The sequence below is a fragment of the Pogoniulus pusillus genome, chromosome 10 (assembly GCF_015220805.1).
Source record: "Pogoniulus pusillus isolate bPogPus1 chromosome 10, bPogPus1.pri, whole genome shotgun sequence".
Classification (NCBI taxonomy): domain Eukaryota; kingdom Metazoa; phylum Chordata; class Aves; order Piciformes; family Lybiidae; genus Pogoniulus; species Pogoniulus pusillus.
In genome coordinates, this window is record NC_087273.1 from 36213773 (window position 1) to 36237880 (window position 24108).

The 24108-nt window shown below is 45.1% G+C and overlaps 2 protein-coding genes and 1 long non-coding RNA gene across 5 annotated transcripts in view; 1 reads left to right on the plus strand and 2 right to left on the minus strand.

Moving 5' to 3' along the window:
* The first annotated feature begins 7634 nt into the window (after nt 1-7634).
* TUBB6 (tubulin beta 6 class V) lies at nt 7635-16593 on the plus strand. Its single transcript, XM_064150255.1, has 4 exons — nt 7635-7749; nt 8380-8488; nt 9728-9838; nt 14956-16593. The coding sequence occupies exons 1-4, from the start codon at nt 7693-7695 to the stop codon at nt 16017-16019; spliced, it is 1341 nt and encodes a 446-aa protein (XP_064006325.1). The 5' UTR covers nt 7635-7692; the 3' UTR covers nt 16020-16593.
* A 1148-nt stretch (nt 16594-17741) lies between these two features.
* LOC135178886 (uncharacterized) lies at nt 17742-22060 on the minus strand. The gene is made up of 2 exons (XR_010303776.1): nt 21760-22060; nt 17742-18799 (listed from the first exon to the last, which is right to left on the minus strand). It is a non-coding gene; the product is annotated as an uncharacterized LOC135178886 (long non-coding RNA).
* A 96-nt stretch (nt 22061-22156) lies between these two features.
* The window catches only part of AFG3L2 (AFG3 like matrix AAA peptidase subunit 2), a 29461-nt gene continuing 27509 nt past the window's right edge, over nt 22157-24108 (minus strand). For all 3 annotated transcript variants that reach the window (XM_064150251.1, XM_064150249.1, XM_064150248.1), the window contains exon 17: nt 22157-23166. In XM_064150251.1, coding sequence (XP_064006321.1) covers nt 22924-23166 — 243 coding nt within the window. In that variant the 3' untranslated portion in view covers nt 22157-22923. The remainder of the gene's footprint in view (nt 23167-24108) is intronic.

Consider the following 24108-nt stretch of genomic DNA (forward strand, 5'->3'; position numbering starts at 1 on the left):
GTAAGAAAATAAAGCCTAGCACAGGAAGCATCCTATACCACTGCCTAAATTGATGGCCATGACTTGAACACTCTCATTCCCATTGCACAGAGTCTGCAGCAGAACTAATACACACAGAGAAGGATGATAAGCAAGGACTATCTCAGGAGTGCAACGTTCCCCTCAAGGATTAATTATGCTAATACTTTCAGCTCAGAAAATACTGGACAGATAGGGAAAGAAAGAACAGAACAAATACTAAAATCTTCACCTTACACACAGATACAAAGGTCACAAGGAGCTGCTGCCTGATGTTTCTTGGCATAGGGGATCAAACTGAGGCACCAGCTTTACAACACAAGGAAGTACTTCACAGAATGGAACTCAATTGTGTGTGATAGGCAATGCCACAGGGGACTCTGGAGGCTGAAACTGTAACTGGGTTTAAAAAGCAATTACATAGCTAAAAAGCAATTACATAGCTAAACGGATGCTTCCAATGGACTGTTAAATATGATGGTCCAGATCTGTTCTTTGTTCAGCAAAGCCTTAATCAGCATGCAGAAGGGCATTTTGGAGGGAGCAGTAACATACTCTTTCCCTAGCTTTCCTTAGGTACTGACTTGCTATCTGGGATGTAATTCTAGATTATAATAACAGAATTATAGAAGCACAGAATCATTTGGGTTGGTAAAACCTTTAAGCCCATCAAGTCCAACCATCCTCTAACTCTACCAAGTTAAATCTCAGTGCACTCACCTGGTCTGAAAACACTTTTACCATCACTTCTGGTTATGAGACCATTTTGTCCCCATTTCCCACACTCAAAACACCAGGAATTTACTAATAAGCTCTGCATTGTGTTGGCATCTATTCAGAGCCGACAAACTCCAACAGCCAGTCAGCAATACCTCAGATTTGTCCTCTTACAGCTGGACCTCTCACTGTGTGATTCAGACAATGCAGAGTACACATTCTGGCTAAAACTTGGTTTCACTCTGTCCTTCAGAAGCTCAGTCCCCCAAAATCTCTAATGTGTGCAGAGGCTGGAGAGTTAAGCACAGATAAATCCCGGCCTTAACTTTGTATTCTCAAACTCTTAGTTGTAGCTGTAAGAAACCACTAACCCAGATGTTTTAGTGACTCTGTTGAACACAGAGTGCAGCCCATCCTCTGGCTCTGTTTGTTTATGTAACTAAGTGACCCATTAGAATGGAAGTTAAAAACATAGCCACACCAAAACACACACTCTGCCTGACAAAACAGGCAGGTACATGCCTCCCTCCTCTCCAGCTGCTGCAATGGTTGCTTAAAAATCACTATGACCAGCTTTGCAAGAAGTCCTGGATGAGTTAATGTTAGCATTGAAGATAAGCACAGAGAGAAACAAAGGGGTAAAGGAAAATACTCCTTTTCAAAGGACAAAAAGTGTGTTACAAAGGAAAAGACAGTAAGTGCTAGAAAGTGCCCAGGCAACTGAACTCAAACATGTTAATATTCAGGGCTGGAGTTACAGAGGGTTTTCATTCACCTTGGCAAACAGTGACAAAAAGAAACCTGTATGAAAATGCAGCTATAACCTCCTCTTGATAAGATGATTTCACCAGTGTTGCTTTACCATCTCTCTCAGGCATTTCACCCATAAACATAGTTATCCCTGAGCTGATGTAGTGATCTCTGCTTTAACATCACAAGTTCAGTCCGCATCTCAGGTGCTAGACCACAGTCACCAGCATCACCTCCACTGACAGCTACAGCTACAAAGCAGACAGGTGAGCAGAATTAAAGCAACCCCCTGAAGTATCACCCTTGAGCATTGGTGACAATTAGTGACAACACAGCTTTCAGAGCAACAAGTTTAAGGTGAGGGAACAAGGCAAGAAACTATTTGAGGATCATATCAAATGCAGTGGCTTCTCTAGGCAAAAAGTAAGCTGCAAGACACCAGTGATTGCCTTACTGTCATAGTCATAGCATGGTTTGGGTTGGAAGGGAACTTAAAGATCATCTGTTTCCAACTCCTCTGCCACAGGCAGGGACACGTCCTGCTAGAAAAAGTTGCTCAAGGACACATCCAGCCTGACTTTGAACACTTCCAGTCTTAGAGCTTCCACAAGTTCTCTTGGAAATCTGTTCCCGTGCCTCATCACCTTCACAGTGAAGAGTTTCTTCCTAACGTTTAGTCTAAATCCAGCTTCTCCCCATTTGAAGCCATTAGCTTTCATCCTGCCATTCCATGCCTTCTAACTAAGTCCCTCTCCAGCTATCCTTTAGGCTGCTTTCAAATCCTGGAAGGCTGCTCTGAATACACCCTGGAACTTTCCTCTGTCCAGGCTGAATAACCCCAGCTCTCAATGCACGAGTGAGACTATTCACTTCTCTCTGTGTGTGTTTTGCTCTCTCCCTTCCTCTTTTGAAAGTTTTGATCATGCTGTAAAGTTGTTGAGCTGTTTCTAGGCTCTTCTGCAGTTACACTATCTCTGGAATTCATGTGCCTCTTGAAGGTCTTGTCACAAGAGGCTGACAGATTGAAATGGAGGTGGTGGTGGAGATACATGGGCAGACACTTGCACAGAGCATGACTTCTCATACTTTGTTTCCTCAGGAAGCCAGACAAAAAAAGCCCAAAGCCAACCTGTTTTAAGATTTTTTTTTTAAACCCTTCTTTTAAACTTGCATGAAAAACTTTCAAACTGCAGAAGAGAGAAAGGAACAACATTGACCCTGGGACCTTCCTCCTAAAGATGAATGTAAGGTTAGTAGCATTTACTAGCCTGCCACGAGCTTTCAGAGTGAATCCACCACATGGATGATATTTACTGCTTTGACAGTTAATCATTGGACAGACAGTTACTACTATTCTTATGTATCAAAATACAGCACATTTACCATTCTGGAAAAGAAAACAGTAGCTACTGTGCTAACTATTCTGCTAGCACATAGATTTCTCTCTAGTCCTTAAAAACTCCAGGAAATAGAAACAGTCTTAGCAACAACCCTGATAGAAACACAAATGCGTTTCCTGAAAAGCAGGAAGCAGCTTAACAATCATATCGTAGGACTAGCTAAATACAGGAACTCTGCTGGGGTTTTTCCAGGGCATTAAAGCAAATTTCCATGTGATTTTGGGGGAGATGGGCATTGCTTGGGCTGCTCTCTGGAAGATCCTTTTGCTCCGTGGCATGGGCACCTTACACATTTTGTCCTGTCTTGTGAAATTCATCATCTGGTAGGTAACTATTCCTATTTTAGCCTTTGCAAACGGAAGGAGTACGTGAGAAAGGCTGAAGACAAGAACACTGGAGACTCTGCAACCCCACATGGCCCCATCAGTTCGTCTTGGCTGTGAACATATATAGATTTTTCTAGGCAGCTGGATCTTGTGCAGAAGCAATATGAGCATATTATTTGCTGTTATTCTCTGACAACAGTGCCAAGTCAGACAGCCAATATCTTTGTCAGTGCTGGCTAACAGGAATAAAGAACCACACAGGCTCTGCTGTCACACTGGAGCACCAGAGAGTTGCCCTGTGGAAATGAACTGTCTCAGGTTTTTACCAGCTAGAAATGTCAGAATAATCCAGGTTTTGCCTAGCAGCTGGATCTTCCTTAACCCACAGGACCAATCATCTTGGAAAAGACCTTCAAGATCATCAAGTCCAATTGATATCCACATTCTGTCTGTCATAAAGGGTTATGGCACTCCATAGAATGCAAGCATTGACCTGTTTTGTTATTTCATCTTTTGCTTCCAAACTTGAAAGCAAGAGACTCTGAGGGTGTAAGTATCATGTAAACTGATTGTTCAAGAGACTGCCAGGAAAATGAGTTTGCAAAGCTGGTCTGGCAGTTTGTAGCTGTCACACCATTTTACTCATTTCTCAGATTGAACATATCAATTTGTTGTTGTTGTTTTGCAAAAGGGAGCAGAAAAAGGAAAACCAATGACAAGGATAAATCTGCAAGTGAAATCTTAAGAAAGCTTTCTTCCTATTTTGTGCCTGGTGAAAAAAGGGGCATTTTCTGCATGTTAAATTAGCCTAGGAAGTGGATAGGAATTAAATAAGACCATGAGTTATGAAGGTTAGAAGTCAAAACATATTCTAGCTATCTGAGAAAGAGACTACACAGCCAAATGGAACAAGTGAAAATCCATTGTATAGAATTCACACTGTGAACAAATTAGTCTATTTGTAGAACAAATATCATAGGCTCAGTCAGATGAAGCACCTAGAGAGAAATCTTTAAAGGCATTTAGGTGCCTTACATTTCCAGGAGGTGTTTAGTGGAGCTTTAAAGCACATCCAGAAGTAATCCATAGCAATTATGTACATAGTAGGATTTTTAGACAACTAAGTGTCTTTAAAATCCCAGACCAAGCCTTGAAGAGACTTTAAGAGACTGTGCAGACTTCTGTAGGCAGATTATTGTAGCACCTCCACCTCCTAAGTCAGCTGAGCTACTAAGCAAACCCAAGCATGGATGAAAAAGATTTGAAGGTAGGTGTACATCTGATGACCAACAAACAGATGTTGCCTTTTTTTTCCCACTTATTTGTTGGTTTGGGTTTTTTTGTTCAGATTACCAGCAATTAAACACAGAGAATGTGCACGTTGATTCAGGTCTGAACATACTTACAGAGTTATACAAGTGAGATGTAAATTTGTTGGGTAAAGTGTTGCATGTGACTCCTGAAAAGTTGCACTGCTGGTACCTGTCATCTTTGAAAAGGTTATCCTCTGTTTGGGAGCAGCAACTGATCAAACACCATTTAGAAGCCAAAACTTCAACTGTTTTCCCACACATACAAAGTCTCAAGGGTTAGGGCTGGGACAGACACTAAGCAGGTGATAGATGCTCTCTATAAACCCCTCTGCCTTCCAAAATAGAAGAGAAAGGAAGAGAGAGAGAGAGACTGAGGGGTTGGGAAAGAACTAAAACAGCTTTAATGAAAGTAGTAATAAGACAGATACAAAACAGTATGAAACCCAACCTCCTGATGGCATCACCATTCACTCCGTGGGAAGGCACTAAGGAAATACTAGACTGAAGTCAGCAGCAGATGGGAACTGAATTCAGAAGCTGGATTGTGGAACTGGATTAAGGAACTCATGGATGAGGATTGAAGGCAGAACAGAGTCCTCCTTAGATCTTGACCACAGAAGAAGAGGCATGGCCCTGGTGATCTCTCAGCTTTATACTGAATATGATATCCATGGGATAAAATCCCTGGCTGGTTAGTTTAGTGTCACCTCTCCTATCTGCTCCTCCTTGCAGATGTCACCTCTTACTGCACCTCAACGTGGCTCACAAGATTTAACATGACCTTGGCCTGCACCCCAGACCTTGGTGCTAACTCTACCTATCAGTGTTCTCACTGCTAGGAGCAGCCACTGGCTGTGCAAGCATGCCCTGAACTTCAGAAAGTGCCCGCACTGTGCAGAAACTGAGCTCAGAAGTAAACTTACTAAACAGAATTAGTGCTGTTCTAGCTCAAAGCAGGACAGTGTGTGAAGGTGTGCTTATGTGTGTGTGTACTGGGAACACATGCTCAACCTTACCACTAACTGGACCTGGGAGCTAAATGCCTTGTAAAAAATACCATACGACCAGAAATGATCCTAATGGGCAAGTTGATGATCAATATGAACCATACAAGAGTATATGGAAGGATCTGCAAAGCATGGGGAAAGCCAGGCATGGAAGGCTTATTCAAGGACAAATAGATTGAAGCAAAGCCCAAGACTACCTCACAAATCTGGCTGCTAAACTTATTTCTGGACCTCTTCCAAAAATGCAGATCACATAAAGAAGGACGTTTGAGTTCTTAAGCAGAGAAAAAGGCACATATTATCCAGTCCTGCCCTGGTGGCTGCTTGCAAGGCAAACACACTGATCCTCCAGCTGCCTTAGTGATGTCAGGAAGACGTTTGATTCAGCTTAGCATGGTCTGTGGAGGCTACTCAGACATCATTTGCAAGAAGCTGCTAACCCTGCTGAAAAACGTTCATGAAAAGGCAAGGCTGGAGCACATAGTCTAGCTGACATTGTTCATGTCACAATAACATAGGGGTGGGTAGGCAGGAAATGGTCTCCAGTCTACTGTTTTGGGTTATTTGGCATTTATTTATTGATTGATAGGGGTTATGTTAACTGCAGTCAAGCTGTAGAGAGCACCTAAGAGTCTTCACCCAGACACTCCCAGCCATGTCACCTTTGATCAAGAAGATAATGAGGGTCTGACTGCTCATGCACAGTAGAAAACCTGTTGTCAGACAGTAAAGATGTGTGTGAATAGATCAAAGTCTCTCACCAGGTCTATGTATCAGAATATCTACATAGACAATGAGATCCCATGGAAAAGTCCTGCTGGCATTAAAACAGGCAGCCAAGTAAGGCAGCTTTTTTCTATCTGGGAAAGCATACAAAGAGGTCATAGAGGAGATGTAACAGCTGAGGGAACTTGTTTGTTTTGGTTTGTTTTTTTCATGATTTTTAGTTAAAAACCAAGCTGTGGGTGTTGGTGGATAAAAAGCTCAACATGAGTGGGCAATAGGCACTCACAGGCTAGAAGACCATTTGCAACCTCTGTAGCATCCAAAGCAGCATGGGCAAAAGGATTCTGCCCCTCTGCTCTGGCAAGACCTCTCCTGTGGTGCTGGGTCCTGTGTAACAAAGACATGGATCTGCTTGAGTGGGTTCAAAAGAGGCTACAAAAGTGATGGGAGGGCTGGAATGCCTCTGTTGCGAGGACAGGCTGAGAGATTTGGGGTTGTCCAGCCTGGAGTACAGAAGACTCCAGGCAGACCTTATTGCAGCCTTCCAGTACTTAATGGGGACCTACAAGAAAGAGGAGGAGGAGTGCTTTATCAAGAGCATAGTGACGGAATCGTTAACAGTAATGTTACACTGGCAGAAGATAGGTTTAGACTGTCCATCAGGGTGAAATTCCTTACTGTGAGGGTGCTGAGGCACTGGAATGAGCAGCTCAGAGAAGCTGTGGATGTGTGTGAGCAGCATGGTGTGGGGGAAGGTGTCTCTGCCCATGGCAGCGGGGGTTTTGACTGACTAACCTCTAAGGTCCTTTCAGACACAGATACTCTGCCTGCTCCAGGACTCTGTTCAGGCTCCACACGCACCAGGCCACGCTCCATACCGTGTTACATGTGCCTTCCAGAGGCCTGCTTACCTTCCCACGTACAGGTTACACAGAAAGGCTTCTCTCAAGCTGGCAAAACCGCAGCAGAAACAGCCATGTAAAGGAGAGGGCTGCTGGCAAGGCGCTGAGGAGGTCCACCCACGTCTTCGGACGTTGCCACCTCAGTGAAAGTTGCCAGCTGCCGGAGCAGGCCAAGCAGCACCAGCCGAAAGCCACCGTGTGCCCCCTGCACGCAGCAGGGACAGGACCCCTGGAGGGGTGGAGGGGGCAACTCGGCGCTTCCTGAGGAGGGCAGCGCGGAAGGCAGCCACCTCTGTGACAGGAGAACGCCCTCGAAGAGAGCAACGCGAGGGGTCGCCGCGCCAAAGCAGGTGCCGGCCCCTGCCGCGGCCCTGCGGGGCTGAGGGCGGCGCCGAGCGCGGAGCGGGAGGGGAGCAGGGAACGAAGCGGGCGGGGAGCGGGCGCCGGCGCCGCCTCAGAGCGCATAAAGCACCGCCCGGCCGGGCCGCGCCGCGCACAGCGGCGGGAAAGCTGAGGCGAGCGGCGGCGCTGCCATGAGGGAGATCGTGCACATCCAGGCGGGCCAGTGCGGGAACCAGATCGGCACCAAGGTGAGCCTGAGGGCAGCCGGGGCCGCCGCTGCCTACCCCGTCGCTTGCAGAGCCTCTCAGCGTTTCTTAGACCGCTTCTCTGAGCTGTTCTGGCCCCGCGGGGGCTGGGTTGTCCCATCCGTCCCTCATGGCCAGCCCCGCTGCCCTTACCGGGCCGGTTCTCCGGGCTGCTTGGCCCCGTGGGGCCGGGTTGTGCCAGCCAGCCCTCACCCTCGCCCACGCTGCCGTCCCGGCCGCTGCCGAGGGGCGCGGAGCACGCTCGGGCCGCCGCGCGTCCCCCTGTGCCCATAAAAGGCTCTGAGGAGCGCAGAGCCCCAGCCGCGATTGCTTTGCAAACCGCTCTTTTGCACCGCCCGAGCCGTGCCTCACAAGCGGCAAGGGCGGCAGAAGCCCGAGCGGCCCCTTCCGAGCAGCCGGAGGCGGCGTGGGGCCGCTGTGCACCGCCTGGGTTTGACTGCCGGTGCCTGCCCGGTTTGATCCTGCAGCTCAGTCCCGGGCACGCCAGGAATCCGGCAGCTGCGGCCTGGCCGAGCCACGGAGCTATCTCCCCCACCCCGCCCCGGGCTCTGGGCAGGGCCCGCGGTGCTCCGCGGGGGAGTTCCCAACCCTCATCTCCTTTTCCTCCCTTAGTTTTGGGAAGTGATAAGTGATGAGCATGGCATTGACCCAGCCGGAGGCTATGTCGGTGACTCAGCGCTGCAGCTGGAAAGGATCAACGTCTACTACAATGAATCATCCTGTAAGTGTGGGATGAGGAGGGGTGCGGGACGGGGAACGGGTAGGAAGGAAGTAGCACAGGAATTTCACTCCTTCCATGCCATTAGCCCCCCAGCTCACCCCACTATACACACAAAAATTACCTACTTTCTTATAGAATAGAATAGAATCAACCAGGTTGGAAGAGACCTCCAAGATCATCCAGTCCAACTTATCCCCCAGCCCTGGCCAATCAACCAGACCATGGCACCAAGTGCCTCATCCAGGCTTTTCTTGAACACCTCCAGGGATGGTGACTCCACCACCTCCCTGGGCAGCCCATTCCAATGCTAATCACTCTCTCTGCCAACAACTTCCTCCTAACATCCAGCCTATACTTCCCCCGGCACAACTTGAGACTGGTAACTGGGTGTAGTCTTCTCCAGTAGGTGAGAACTAGCACAAGGGACTGTCCTCATGGTCTGGAGGTGAAAGTTTGTTATTCATCACTGCTAGGTGTTTACCTGATTTCATCAGATGTGTCTTATCAATCACCCCAAATTAAACGGGTGGTTATAGGAGCCTGCATCTATAGTATTCTATTCTTGATTTTGTGACTAGAAGGATTGGGTCACAGGTAATGGAGAAGTCAATAATAAGATACTAAAGGCTCCCAAGTCCTCTGAGTCACTCCAGTGTTGAAGGGCGTTAGCTGTGTAAAATGAGGATCACGAGGCCTTTGGTCTGTTAGCATGTACCTGCAAGTACTAATGTTGCATATTCTGTCCATGTCAAGTTAATTCATATTACTTACCTGAGTGTCCTGAACTGGAGGCACTTTACTTTGTGCTTTGTGGTAGATGTGCTGATTTACTCCTCTTTGCCACCAAGCAGCCCCTTTCAGTGGTGATGAATCCTTCAAGCATAAAAGTTTGTGAGGTGTGTTAAGATCATTTGGACTTACACCCTTCTCTCAACTCATTCACAGAATAAATTATCTACTTGGTCATAACGAACACATTAACCATTTTTCTTCTAATTAGAAAGAGCTTACAAGATGTAATAAATCATCTATACGACCCCAGAGATGTCAGGTCTGTCTCTCCAGCAGGATTGATTTGTTCCTGGTTTTTTTTTTTACCACCATGCCTTTCTGTATAGGAAATATTTATGTAAGTCCAATCTATATTAGACAAATAATGTTAAGACATAATGTATTTATGTATTGAGAGCCATAACTGTTATTTCAGGAGATTAAGGGCATGTTTGTATTCTATTGCAGCCCAGAAATTCGTTCCAAGGGCAGTTTTGGTGGACTTGGAGCCAGGAACCATGGATAGTGTGCGGTCTGGTCCTTTTGGTCAGCTCTTCCGGCCTGATAACTTCATCTTTGGTATGTGGACCACACTTTTAAGAAAACAAAACCATCCAACAGGTGTTTGATGACCAAGTGAATGGTCAAAAGCATTTGAGCTATTCCAAAGTGATCGTTAGCACTGAGGAATCCTAATAGGTTAACAATGTGATTGCAGTGATGTGTAAGTCAGCTAAAAGATTCTTAGCTAAAAGATTGTCTTAGCTCTTAATCATTCCTTCATTTAGTGAACAACTGAAAATGTTCTACAGTATTCAGGTAAAGTACATTTGCTTTCCTTGTATAGGAACTCCAGAGAAATCCTGAGCTCACTTCTTTACAACAAAATGTGTGGAAATTCCACAGAAAATGGAGGGGGAAGAAAAAAACCTCAACCACAAACCACCCAAAAGTACTCTTTGCTTGAATTCCCACTAAGTGCTTGAGCATGAATTTGTTTATAGACTGTGTAAGTCAATTTTTTCAGCAGATCCTTAACAGTGAACGTTGGAGGAAGAGCAACTGAAATATGGAAAGCATTGTCATATATGGCCAGTTACTGGGTTATTTTTCAACCTAATGAGGAACAAACTGAGAGCATGTGGGGAATTCCTGGCTTTGCAGTGTTCTTGCAGAGAGTTCTAGCCTTTACTGTGTCACTTCAACTTCTGTGCTACTTTCCATCTGGGCTTAAAAATGCACATTACCAGGATTAAAATTCATAGCACCTTTACAAAGTACAGAAGTGTTACTGGTCCCTATGACTAAAGAAACAGTGTGTGAAGGTTAAGTGTTGCACTGCTGTAACAGGAGGTCTGAATGAAAGCAACCACGAGAACTCTCCTGTCCTTTTGGTTTCCAGGTCTGCACTAGCTACAAATCACATTACCTCCTGCCAAGGCAAACTTAGGTTGTCACTTGGTTTGGGATATTGTGTTAACATAAGCAAGGAACCATGCCAGGGACTGACATAGAAAAGATAAACATTATTTGGGTGGTATAAAACAAACTTAAGCCTGGGTTGTTCCTGTTGAGGTGGGGAGTAAGAAGCCATACAGAGTTATTTTAACTCCTTAATTGATTTAAACTATCGATGCTGTCCATAATGGTCTTTTGTATGCACCATGGCAGGTTTCTTTCAAAAGAACTTGTTACAACATGTATAAGTAAGCTTGGGGAGAAAAACCATAGATAGAGGCAGCTTTATGAAGCATGTTTCTCTATTCAGGTTTATCCTTTCTCTCCCTTTCTCATCCATGGGTCACATAAGCCCTCTGAAAGTAAATTTACTGGACCTATAGAAATACCTGAATGGCATCTTTACAGTTTGGCAAACCACCAGTAAAACCAGAGCAAAATCAACTCAGACTGTCTTCAACAACAGTCCAGTTCACTGTACTTCCTTCCTGCCAAGCTAACAATGAACCAACAGCATGTGATCAACTCCTATCTGACACAGACCCCTGCCAGCATCAGGCACTGCTCTCCCAACCTGCTGAATAATGCAGAACGGCTGCCTGAGCGCTGAAGTAATGATTCTCTGTGTCAAAAGCCAACAAAGCATTTTGGGTTTGCTTTTAAAAAAACCTCTGGGCCCACAAAGCATTTTGTGGCAGAGGCTGGCAGTCCCATACTTGCTGTACCCCAGGCTGTTTGAGCTCATTCTGATGGAGATATTTTTCACCCCTGCTTGTATACACCTGTGAGTGATCATTTCTGCGTGGCAAGGAACACTCCAGCTATGACGAGTGCAAGATCACATGCTCCAGATACAAGAATTTTAGCTTAGACCAGCAAGAGATTGAGATGGACACAAAAAATAATGCTTGTGCTTTAACACTTATGTTGACAAGGTAGTGGTCTAAAGATGGGGCCAACAGGAGGTGATTTTGCTCCTCTGCTCTGGTGAGACCTCACCTGCAGTGCTGGGTCCAGCTCTGGAGTCCTCAGCACAACAAGGATATAAAAACTATTGAAGCAGGTCCAGAGTAGGTCACAGAAATGATGCAAACCTGCAACAACTCTGCTCTGAGGACAGGCTGAGAGAGTTTGGGTTATTCAGCCTGGAGAAGAGAAGGCTGCAGAGGAGATCTTATTGGGACTTTACAGTACTTAATGGTGGCCTTTAAGAAAGATGGGGCCAATCTTTAGCAGGGCCTGGTGTCACAGGACAAGAGGTGATGTTTTTAAACTAAAAGAGGGGAGATTTCAACTAGGTGGAAGGGAGAAATGTTTTATGCTGAAACCCTGGCCCAGGTTGCCCAAAGAGGTGGTAAAAGCCCCATTCTGGGGAACATTTCAGATCAGATTGGACTGGCCTCTGAGCAACCTGTTTTAGCTCACTATGTTGCTGCTCAGGGCAGGGCAGGGTTGGACTAGATGACCTTTCATAGTGTGCTCCAACCTAAAGCATTCTGTGCCTCTGTGAAAAGGTGAGGAAGTGCAGCTGGAATGACTTTGTTGTATGAGAGCAGCGGATCTCATAGCCTTCTGCCAGCATCAGGTTGCCCACCAGAACTGCTGTGCACTCTGATGCATCTTCTCTTGACACCCAATTTCCATTTGTTCATTTTTGCACTTGTCACTTTCTGCCTGTGTACACCCTTGCTAGCTTTGCTGTGTAGACACCACCCCAGTGTAAGTTTTCTGAGCTGGTAAAGAGCAACTTCAAACCAGCTTTTAGCCAGCCACAGGAGCTGTCCTTCCCTCTCCAAATGATACCACATGTTCTGCCCTAAGGGCATTCATACCAGGCTTCTAAATGTTAGTGTGCAAGCTGCTAATCTCCCTTCCCAGGTTTATCTTTTGTTGCAAGCTGTGAAGAGGGGAGAGGAGTGGAAGAAGATTGCAGGAAATAGCTGCCATTTTAGGAATGAAAAAAGCCAGGCTGTTAGACAAATGGCTTTTGTGCATGTGCAGCTTGACCTGAACATGTGTGGTAACCATACAGGGTGCTGCAGAAAGAAATGGTGGCAGAAGGAGCTGGGACATACCAAGAGTGCAGATGAGTTGCAGGATTGCTTTGTGTAGATGACTTCAGGTCTTGGTAAACACACAGCAAGAAAAGGCAGATGCTGGAGATGGACTTCACATAATGCAGGGCTTCCAAGGCTGTGAAAAGAACTTCCAGGGCCTGATTTTTATGGACAGGCACTTATTTTCCACCTAGAGGCTTAGTCTTGGTGGAATTTGATCATTTTATGTGTTTTTCTGAGATTTTTCAAAGGTCTGGTAGCTGGTAAGTGGAGGGTAGGGTTTCACAGGTTGTGATCAAAATGTCCAGGAGCAGGGAAGCCTTATCAGAGCCATGGCACCTCCAGACTGTACTGTGTTTTTATGGGTTAGAAGTCTGGAACTTCCAAGGCTGGTTGTAAATGTTCTGTGTGGTTGTGGTGGGTCTTACATTGCAGCAGAGCCAGTGGGTTTGGAAGTATTGGATTACTGGGCACATACATGTGCCAGCAGGAAATTTTAAAACTAAAATATTTGGGACTCTGGGCAAATCAGAATCAGAGAACTGTCAGGGCTGGAAGGGACCTCAAGGATCATCTAGTTCCAACCCCCATGCCATGGGCAGGAAGCCCTCACGCTAGATCAGGTTGCTCAGAGATTCATCCAACCTGGCCTTAAACTAACCTCCAGGGATGGGGCTTTCACCATCTCTCTCTTGGTTCTGTTTTCCCCATGGAGAGATCTTTCCCACATTTGTGATAATAGTTTCCATTCTCCTCTTTCCTTCCTCTTCCTCATTCCCTTCTATTCTCCACTCTCACAGTCCACTGAAGAAGGATGATATGATGCTTGCACACAGGGCAATTGGCAAAATAAAGTCCTAAACTCAGAATTTGCCTTTGTTAGGATCCTTCTGCACCTTGGGGTGCAAACTGCTTGTCCATGTGCAGCCCTATCTGTAGTAGGGATCTGCTCAGGCAGACAGCAGATGGTTACAGGCATATTTAATTGTGGAAGGACATTACTTTTGTGCTTTGCCCAGCTGGGCAGGAAGTGCTGAGATCCTGAGGTTCAAAGAAAGAAAAATACAGCAACATATGGAACAATGCCTTAACTAAGCCAGAACATAATGAGGAAACCAAACTTTTATACAGTGAAAATAAAGTGCATCATATTTAAACAATATCCCAGCAAGCAATTTCCCTGGTTCATTGGTGCACAGGGAATTTAAATGGGACATGGAATGGGAAGGAAGGGGAAGGCCTTGGAGAACAGGACAGGAGCTGGCAGCTCTATACCTAATTCTGAAATGGTTGCTTTCTGAATTGCACTCACAGCAGCACCACAAAGTGAGTGGTACAGTCTATGCCTGGAGTAGTCACTGTGAGGAACAGAGGCATTAAAAAACTGGTTCCCCACCTAACCCTCCTTGTTATCAAAGTAATAACAACATAGTGATGTAGCAAAGGATCCAGACTGTCTGTCTTAATAAACTAGAGTGATACATAGAAGAAAAATGGGAGCCCTGGGGAGAAAATGAGGTGCTCTTGAAATGTCAGTAATCCAATTCTGCAAGTTGCTTTGTGGAATGTGGAGAACAGTGAGCTTGCAGGGAAACCAGAATAAGCAAGGCACTTAACTCCCAAGTTTTTTTCTTCTTGAGGCTTCTGTTGGTTGGTGTTTCCATTCAGGCTAGGTAATCATAGTTGTTGATGTAACAAGTTAGATAGGACTCTTGAAGCCCAGCCTTATCCTTGAATTAGAACAATACCTCTGTGTCTCACAGAAACAGTCCAAGAAGCTTTACTTTAGACATGTGTTTCTGTGATTTAGCTTCATGTAGATCATGGCCCTTATAAATAGAAAATATTTAAACAGTCAGCCTGTGCTTGTGGAACAGGCAGGACTGGGAGTGTGAAAGCTTTCAGATCAAAGAGGCAAGGCCTTCATTGCAAGATTAAATACCAAGAAAGAAAACTCTCAAAGGCATAAATAAAAACTACCAGGAATCTGAGGCAAAAGGAGAGATAAAAAGGTTATGTTGGTACTTCCAAAGATATGTGTAGGTCAAACTGGAGAGCACAGTTGTCCACCTGACAAATTTATAGCAGCTCTTACTACAGATATGAAGACATTTGGCATGCAAAAGCCAAACCTTGCCAATAATTTTGTATCATTTCTTCCTTTATTGTATGTTCTTCTAGGACAAACCGGTGCAGGAAACAACTGGGCTAAAGGACACTACACAGAAGGGGCAGAGCTGGTTGACTCCGTGCTCGATGTAGTCAGAAAGGAGTGTGAACACTGCGACTGCTTGCAAGGATTTCAGCTCACTCATTCCCTGGGAGGAGGGACAGGGTCTGGCATGGGAACCCTGCTCATCAGCAAGATCCGAGAGGAATATCCAGACAGGATAATGAATACCTTCAGTGTCATGCCCTCCCCCAAGGTTTCTGACACAGTGGTGGAGCCTTACAATGCTACGCTCTCAGTCCACCAGCTGGTTGAAAACACAGATGAAACCTACTGCATCGACAACGAAGCTTTGTATGACATTTGCTTCCGCACCCTGAAGCTCACCACTCCGACCTATGGTGATCTAAACCACTTGGTGTCTGCTACCATGAGCGGGGTAACCACATCCCTGCGTTTTCCAGGCCAACTCAACGCCGACCTGCGGAAGCTGGCAGTAAATATGGTCCCTTTCCCACGCCTTCACTTCTTCATGCCAGGCTTTGCCCCTCTGACAGCCCGAGGCAGCCAGCAGTACCGAGCACTCACTGTTCCAGAGCTCACCCAGCAGATGTTTGATGCCAAAAACATGATGGCAGCCTGCGACCCGAGACACGGGCGATATCTGACGGTGGCTACTGTCTTCCGCGGTCCCATGTCCATGAAGGAGGTTGATGAGCAGATGTTGGCCATTCAGAACAAGAACAGCAGTTACTTTGTGGAGTGGATCCCAAACAACGTCAAGGTGGCAGTGTGTGACATACCTCCACGTGGCCTCAAGATGGCTTCCACTTTCATTGGCAACAGCACTGCTATCCAAGAGCTCTTCAAGAGGATCTCGGAGCAGTTTTCAGCCATGTTCAGGAGAAAGGCCTTCCTCCACTGGTTCACAGGAGAGGGCATGGATGAAATGGAATTTACAGAAGCAGAAAGCAACATGAATGATCTGGTTTCGGAGTATCAGCAATACCAAGAGGCAACAGCAAACGATGGAGAGGAAGCATTTGAAGATGATGAAGAAGAAATCAATGAATAAAGAAATGAGGAGTGCTATTTGCCAGGCCAAATTCTCAGACCAGGATTTCTAATAATTAGGCTTGTGAATCCATATTTAAGCTGCAAAGAAATCAGGAGCTTGAGTTTCAGGTGTTAGAGGTGCTCTTCAGAGTCACTGAGGACATTCAGCATTTCTGGAAATCAGGCTACTTCTATCAATGAGACAAATGTAAAGCATTCAGTCAAGACTTTGGCCTAAGAGTCTGAACACTGAGATGGTTGCTTTAGGATCTCTTGGTTTTGTTTTCTTTTAGCCTTTTTTTCTTTTCCAAAATTTGTCCTCCCTGAAGTTGTATGAGAGAAGATGTAAGATAGGCATGAAAAAAATACAAAAGAGAGCTGCACTATTTTGATCCAATTCTGAGGAATAAAATCCTGTGGGTTTGAAGTATTCCTTTTGTACTGAATGTACAATACTAAACTGCCAGGAACAGAATCTATCCATAATGAAAAGGAGAAAAAGCTTGTAGCTATTCTGTACAGTAACTGCTAACAGTGATATCTGACTCCAGTCCTCTACAAAACCAAAATAAAAAGGATCAGTATCTTCTTGAGCTAAAGTGTTGTGGGCAGTCAATGCTATAGAACTACTCAGTGAGCTGCAGGATAGAGGCTGGCTTTAAGCTGTGTGACTTCATCACTTGCTGCTGCATAATCACAGATTCTATGTGTAAAATCTATCCCTTTGTTGTAAGGTCTTTAAGGACCTTTAGAACATCTCAACATCTTGCTTTCTGGCTGTCACCAGTTATTCCTGTTAGGTTCTACCCAGCCCAGAGAACTGAAATTCAGATACTCCACAGAAAATAGTGGGAGAGGGGATGATAGATGCTGCTGCCTGGATTTACCACTTCATCACAGCTAGAGAGTCTTGTTACCTAGATAAGTTGAAGCACTGGACACATTACAGTACAAGTAAAAATGTTTATCCCCAGTATTCAAACCAGCTGGCAAGGTGAAAGATGAACAGCTTATGCCTGGCTTAAAGCTGAAACAGAAGGATCTCTGTCCTTGCTGCCTGGACAGAGGGGCTGCTGGGCATTCACTCTATGTGCATGCTTTATGGTCCTGCTCATATCAATTAAACAGCCCTCCTCCATTAGACAGCCTCTACCAGGGAACACTCTGTCTACGTGGAGGCTCTTATTTAGGTCAGTTTCTAGGCAACAAAACAAGCAAACAAAAGAGAAACCCTCCGGAAAGCCAAACTTTAAATGTTTCAGCAACTCTTTGCTTTTTTTTTGCCTTCAGAGGCACTTTCTAAGCAGAAGTGTTGCTCAATACTTAAAAAGGCACTTTGCAAACAGTGGCATTTCCAAAGATCCGTTGCTCCTAACAGAGTGATGTTTTGTTTTGTTAGTTTGGGATTCAGGGAGGGAGGTGGTATTTGTGAAGTGTATGAACCAACTAACTTAAATCACTCGAGCTGAAGCTGCCTGCCCAATTTTCTACACAGAAATAGACTTAAACTCAATTTAATCAAGCACAGGTTTTTTTTTCCCACATAAACTGACTTCATGATTGAAGAGGCACAGTTGGAACACAGCAACCAAACTGGTTTTGGTGTAGGTAGGTGTGTGGGCAGACTGGGAGGGCCTGGCTGGTTATTTTTCTGAAGGGTCATGATGGAGTCAGCAAATTCACAATTCTTTGCAGTGCTTCATCATGCCTAGAGGATGTAGGAGTAGAACACCTTTAAATGTGCATTTTGTAAATGCTGTGGCTGTTTATTTATCACGGCATGAGGTGAAGCTAAAGCATTAAAGAGAACTTAGTGGAATGTAGAGCAAAATGCATTGGGAATAAAGCTATTAAAGTTAGTGTAGCTGGTGCTTTGTACATGGCAGGTTGTCAGCTTTGGAGGTGGGGGAGAGAACGTGTGTCAGACTCAGAGCCTGCCAGGGTACAGCTGTGGCACTGGCTTTTTGGTTCAAGCAGTGGCATAACTTCTGCTGGCTGAGGAGAACCAACCATCTTACAGCCAGGGGAGCTGCATTTGGTCCTAATACTGAATTCCTAACTAGGTCCCAGAACAAATTCTGATATTACTGGGGGGTGAAATGTTAAAACTTTTAAAATGGCAGGAAGCTTGGAGTTCCTAAATAACTGACTTGTTCACTTGGTGAATCAGCCTCTTTTTTCTTGCTTTTAACACACTGACTCAAAATACAGAGTATAGACTCTGAGGAATCCAGCCCTAACAAATGTCCTCTGGTCCTGCTTTGACTCTTAGCCATGGTTTCACATGTGTTTACTTGCAGCTGTTTAATGTGAATTTCAAGAATGTGTGGAGGTGTGGGAGGCAAACTAATGCCCTCTTTAGAAAAATAAGGAGAGAGAGATCTATCTGATCTTGGAAAAAATCCAACCCACCAAAATAAACCCAGGAACCTGTAGTAGGAACACCATCAGAGGAGCAGCTTGAGTGTAAGCAGTGAGAAAGACATGTGAAGCACAAACACTTCAGTCAACCAACTCTAATCATCTTCCCTACCTCACAGAAAACTGGAAATTGTTTTAGTCATGGATTTGGTGGACAACTCCTTCAGCTGTGCTCCTTTCAGATAGCTTCCTGCTTTTTCCTTGGAAACTTCTTTATGGTTCTGAAATCTATCAGCTCAGTCTCACCTAGCTTAGTTCCTCTTCTTTCCATGCTCTTCACCCAATGTGTTTTTCCCCTTAGCTTTTCAGCCCAGATATCTGCACTCTTTCTTTGTGTCCAACCATCTTCTTTTTTCTCTCCTTTTTACTGCTTTGCATCTGGCCAGAGAGAAATACACAGATGGTTCAGACCCAGGAAGGGCTAGAAGCACAGCTCCCATTACTGCCCGGACACAAACACCTCTACCAGCACCAGGGGAAAACTCAGGAGCCTGCACCAGTGACACCACTTGTGTCTCACCTCCTGGAAACAGCATCAGGCTAGGAAAGGGGGTTTAGACCTGCTCCTTCTCCCAGCATTGCAAGGAGCAAGGATCTCAGTGGCTGCATCCTCAACAAGCCCCTGCTAGTTGAAGCAGCACCACTCCATGTTTGCAATAAACATTAATGCAGCCTCACTGGCAGCCACAACAGAGACTAAACTTGATTTTCTTGATTCAAGTTAAGCCACTTGAAGTCTGAAATTTGTGAGCAGAAGGAAGCTAACAGTCTCCACTAAAGAAGCAGATTGTGTAAATGGCTTCTTTTTTTGTTTTCCTGTCTTTGCTTTGCTTCTAAACTCTCAGCACAGTCAAATTCTGCCACTTTTGGCACAAAATATTGAGTGAGGTAAGATTACACCAAGCTGGTTAATGCTCTAAAAGAAGAAGGGTCAGAGGACTTTGCCTCTCCTTGACATTACCACATGCTCATTAACTGCATGATGGAACTAAACAAGAGTGAAATTTTGAAGTAGACAGCACAAACAGGGAGGAAGAAGAAGTACTTTCTACTGTTCTTTCTCGTAGTGCCATGGTGAAGGATTAGGCCAGAGAACTTTCTGGAGGGATTGACTGATTCTATTTGGGGTCTTTTTGTTTTGATTTGGGGTTTTGATTTTTTGATTGTTGGTTTCTTAAAAAATATGTATTGATTTTTAAGTAAGGAATGAGGAAATGTGGGATTCTGGCCTTTACAACACAAACACACTTGGTCTTCAGCCCTAGGACACATGGCCTATTCCAAACAAGAAGCGCTGAGCTAAATGGGGTGAGTGGAATAAAACAAACAAGGGATTAACACAGGATACAGGTAAGGGGCAGCACTGGAGCACCTGCACACAGATCAGTCACTGCTTTTAGCCTGTGTGCAGGACTGAAGTTTTACAAAGCAAGTTCACTACTGCAATAAATAATTCCCCACTTTTGTCAAGGGTTCCAGCTGGGTCTGCCACTAGATGAATGCCAGAGGCTCTCTGTGAATCTCTGCCTTCCCAAAGGGAAGAGAAAGGGAAAAGGGGAGAGAAACTGAGGGGCTGGGAAAGAAAAAGACTTAATGAAAATAATAACATGAAATAGATACAAATGAATATGGAACCCAACCTGCTGATGACATCACCACCACGACTGCTATGGGCTGACACTGGGAAAGTCCCAGACTGGACTCAGCAGCAGATAGGAATCAAATTTAGGAGCTGGATTCTGCAACTAGATTTGGGAACTCATGGATTGGGATCAAAGGCAGAATGGAGAGCAATCTCCTCAGACACTGAAGAGGCTTCTTGATCATGATGGTCCCTCAGCTTGGTCCTGAAGATGATACCCCTTGTTGATCATTTTAGGGTCACTTGTCCTATCTGTTTCTTCCCAGAGGTGCCACCTCTTACTGCACCCCAATATAGCACAGAGCATCTAGCAGTGACCTTGGTCTCTAAGTCTAGGGCAAGAATATTTCTGCACCCTAACCCTTGGTGCTAATTCTCCTCAACACTGTTCTCACTGCTAGAAGCAGCCACTGCCTGTGCAAACATGCCCTGAACTGAGAAATCAAATCACTGAATTAGATCTGTTCCAGCTCAAACCAGGACATTTTTTCACTGCAGAAACAAAGGAACTGAAGTTTTGCCTTATTCAGGATGCTTTCCTGTTTAACATTTGTTCTACAGCAAACCCAACAAAGATACACCTAAAAATGCCCAGTAACTATGCCCCAAATTGCTGTATTTGTTGTTTCCCTTGTTGCTCTCCACCAGAGCCAGACATCTCACACAGCAACAGCTTCAGCATTAAGGAAAAATAATGACCCCAGAATAATTTCCATAAACAATTTACTCCACATAAGCCAAGCAAAGAGCTTGTCTCTGACCTTTCAGAGACAACTTTTTCCTTTGCCATCCCACTGCTTTCCAGTATGCTGCCATGTACAGATGGGATCAATCACTAGTAAATCCCTTAACCTGCCCTATCAGCCATAAGCCTTGAGAAAGTTGTTTAGCAGAGAAGCTTGGTTCATTCTCCTCTCTGAGTTAACTACCACTCCACCCCTCAGCCACATTTATCAATGACCTGAAAGAAAGGATGGAGCGAGTATACTCTCAGCTGGTTTGCTGATGATATAGGAGAGGCTGACACACCATCAGGCTGTGCTGCCATCCAGTGAGCCCGGGACAGGCTGGAGGGCTGGGCAAAGGGGAATCTAATGAAAGTTCAACAAGGGCATGGGTAGGGGTCCTGCACCTGGGGAGAAATAATCCCCCACACCAACACAGGTTAGACCTGCTGGAAAGCAGCTCTGCAGAGAAGGACATGGGAATGCTGTTAAGTTCACCATGAGTGAGCAATGTGCCCTCCTGGCCAAGAGCAATGGGGGTCCTAGGGTGAATCAAGAATGTGTTTGAGGGAGATGTGCCCCCTCTACCCTGCCCTAGAATATTCTGTCTGGTTCTGGGCTTCCAAGTTCAAGAGACAAAGAACTACTGGAGAGCCTGGCAGAGACCGACTGCAAAGATGAGAGGACTGGACCATTTCTCTGAGGAGGAAAGGACGAGACACCAGATGTTGAACCTGGAGAAGATTCAGAGGGCATCTTACCAATGCTGATCAACAAAGGGTGCAGGGGACAAGAGGCTGGGGCCAGACTCTTTTCAGTGGTGCCCAATAGGACAAGGAGCAGTAGGCACAAATTGGAACACAGGAGGGTCTATCTGAACATGAGGATAAAATTCTTTGCTGTGAGGGTGCTGGAGCAGGCTGCCCAGAGCGGTTGTGGAGCCTCCTTCCCTGGATAGATTCAAAACCTACCTGGACATTGTGATCCTGGGCAACCTGCTCTGTGACCCTGCTCTGGTAGGGGCAGGTTGGAGTAGGTGATCTCCAGCAGTCTCTTGGGTATATTCTGTGATTCTCCCTCTTTTCAGCTGAAAAGCTGAATTCTGTGGTTACTAAATCCTTAGCACCAGCCAGCCAGCAGCAGATGACTATGCAGAGACAACTGTATTCAGCTAAACAGAGGGGAAAAAAAAAGCAGCTGTAGGTTAAGCAAACCACTATGAAAATCTGACACCGATTCATCACCTTTAGTTTTGGTATTTGAGATCATCACATCACTACCCTAATTTAACAAAATCTTATGGTTAAGAGGAAATTTTGTATTGGTCTAAATTCTACGCCAAGAAACCATCACGAAAGATGGAGAAGCTTTGTTCAGAAAAGTCCTGATTTTATTGACTCAAACTGTATTTACACAACACATTCATATGTTCAATATCTTACAGAACTCTGTAAAAAATTGACTAATAAAACTGCAGGAGCCAAACTGAGTTTTGGACTTAAAGACACTGAACCATGAGTACACTCTGAAATACTGAGGTGGGTGCCCAGTTCCACTGTCAACTTACAGGGCAGTTCTCTGTAGAGAAATTCTTCCTAAAATTAGAATGAAAGGTGGAGGGGGAAAAGGGTCAGAGCAGAGAGCTGATCATTTTGCAAAGCTTGTACTTTCTAAGACCAGACTTTTGGCTAAGCATTCAACAATGCATTTTGTATGAGTCTTTTTTTTTTGGAGGGGTGCAGAAGGGGCCAAACAGGTCACATAGAGGCATACTTTAGATTAATAATCAAAAACCCTTTAATTTTTGTAAGCTCACATACATTTTAAAAAAGAGAGACCAGTGCCACAAGGTTTGTGCATGAATCTGAACTGTTTCAGCGTTTGAAAGGCTCGGTTCTGGCATTCCTCTGCAGCTTAAATCCAATGTAAGTATCTTCAACTGACAAATGAAAGATGATCATCATTTACCAGTGAACTGATGATGGTGGTGAGCAGAATATCCTTATCTCGCCACAAGAGATCACTCTTCCACTCATCCCTAATACAGTTTGGTTGAATAAATATTCTGAAGTACAAACTAGGTGAGTTTGCATCTTGTCTGGAGCACAAAGTCAACGTCACCACACACTTGGCAGTTAAAATGGCATCCCTCCTGTGATCTGCCTAGCAGCCTGTTCATCTGTTGTCTCCTCTTTCTGCTTTTCACGCTCTTTGTTCCAGTCTTTAAGGCCTTCTGGTAGTGAAGTGTCCTCATCCAAGCTTCCTGTGCCTTCCACAAATTCTTCATAAGTAGACTTCTCTGCAAATGGTCTCGGGCCAAGCAATTCTACCATATCACTTTTGTCCAGAACTTCCTTCTCTAGTAGTCGTAGGGCGACCTGGAAGAGCAAGAAGTTGTGTGACACACAAAATACTTAACCATTTTCAGTGATTAGTCAGGATGGAGACCTCCTACACCACCACTTACTGGCTCCATACAATCTTGTCTTCTTGTCAGTAAGATCTCTGTTCTGGAAAAATATCCTTTGGCTGCATCAGGCTTTCTAGGGTGCAGGACCAGAATATGCATAGGGGTGACCTCAGCTGCTGTGAGGCAGAGCATGAGCAGCCAGAGGGAAAGGAAGGTTATTTTTATTTAACTTTGGAAGGGACCTTAAAGATCACCTAACCTCCCTGCCAAAGGCAGGGACACCTCCCACTGGACCAGGTTGCTCAAGACTCCATTCAGCCTGGCCCTGAACACTTTCAGAGGGCAACCACAACTTCTCTGGGCAACCTCCACCACTGTCTCACACTACCCTCAGTAAAGAATTTCTTCCTTTTACCCAGTCTAAATTCATCCTCTTTTAGTTTAAAACAATCATTCCTTGTCTTTTTGCAACAGGTCCTGCTACAAAGGACTGTCCTCATCTTTCTTATAGACCACAATTAAGTACCAAAAGGTCAGAATAAGCCCTCTTTTCTCCAGGCTGAACAATCCCATCTCTTTCAGCCTGTCTCTATAGGAGACATGCTCCAGCCCAGCCTCCTGATCACAGCTCTCCTCTGGACTTGCTCCAAGGGCTCCACACAGTCTTATGTTGTGTGCCCCAGAGCTGAGCTCAGTACCCCATGAGTAAAAGGCAAACTGAAGGAAGGAAGTTGTACTTCCCTTCTTACAGAGCTTCTACCCTAATGACTTGCAATGCTGCTATTCTGTGTTTGGGGTTTCTAAGCTGCACACTTGTCTAGCACATCTACTAAAGCTTACTTTAATAGACAGACTCTTCCCTCCCAACTTTCCAAATGAATACTGACCATATAAGGAGGAAGGGATGTTA

Excerpts from the sequence above, each read along its gene's own strand:
- TUBB6 (XM_064150255.1), top strand. The coding sequence starts at position 7,693 with ATGAGGGAGATCGTGCACATCCAGGCGGGCCAGTGCGGGAACCAGATC. Across the intron at positions 7,750-8,379 it reads GGAACCAGATCGGCACCAAG|TTTTGGGAAGTGATAAGTGA; the intron begins GTGAGCCTGAGG and ends TTCCTCCCTTAG. Across the intron at positions 9,839-14,955 it reads GCCTGATAACTTCATCTTTG|GACAAACCGGTGCAGGAAAC; the intron begins GTATGTGGACCA and ends ATGTTCTTCTAG.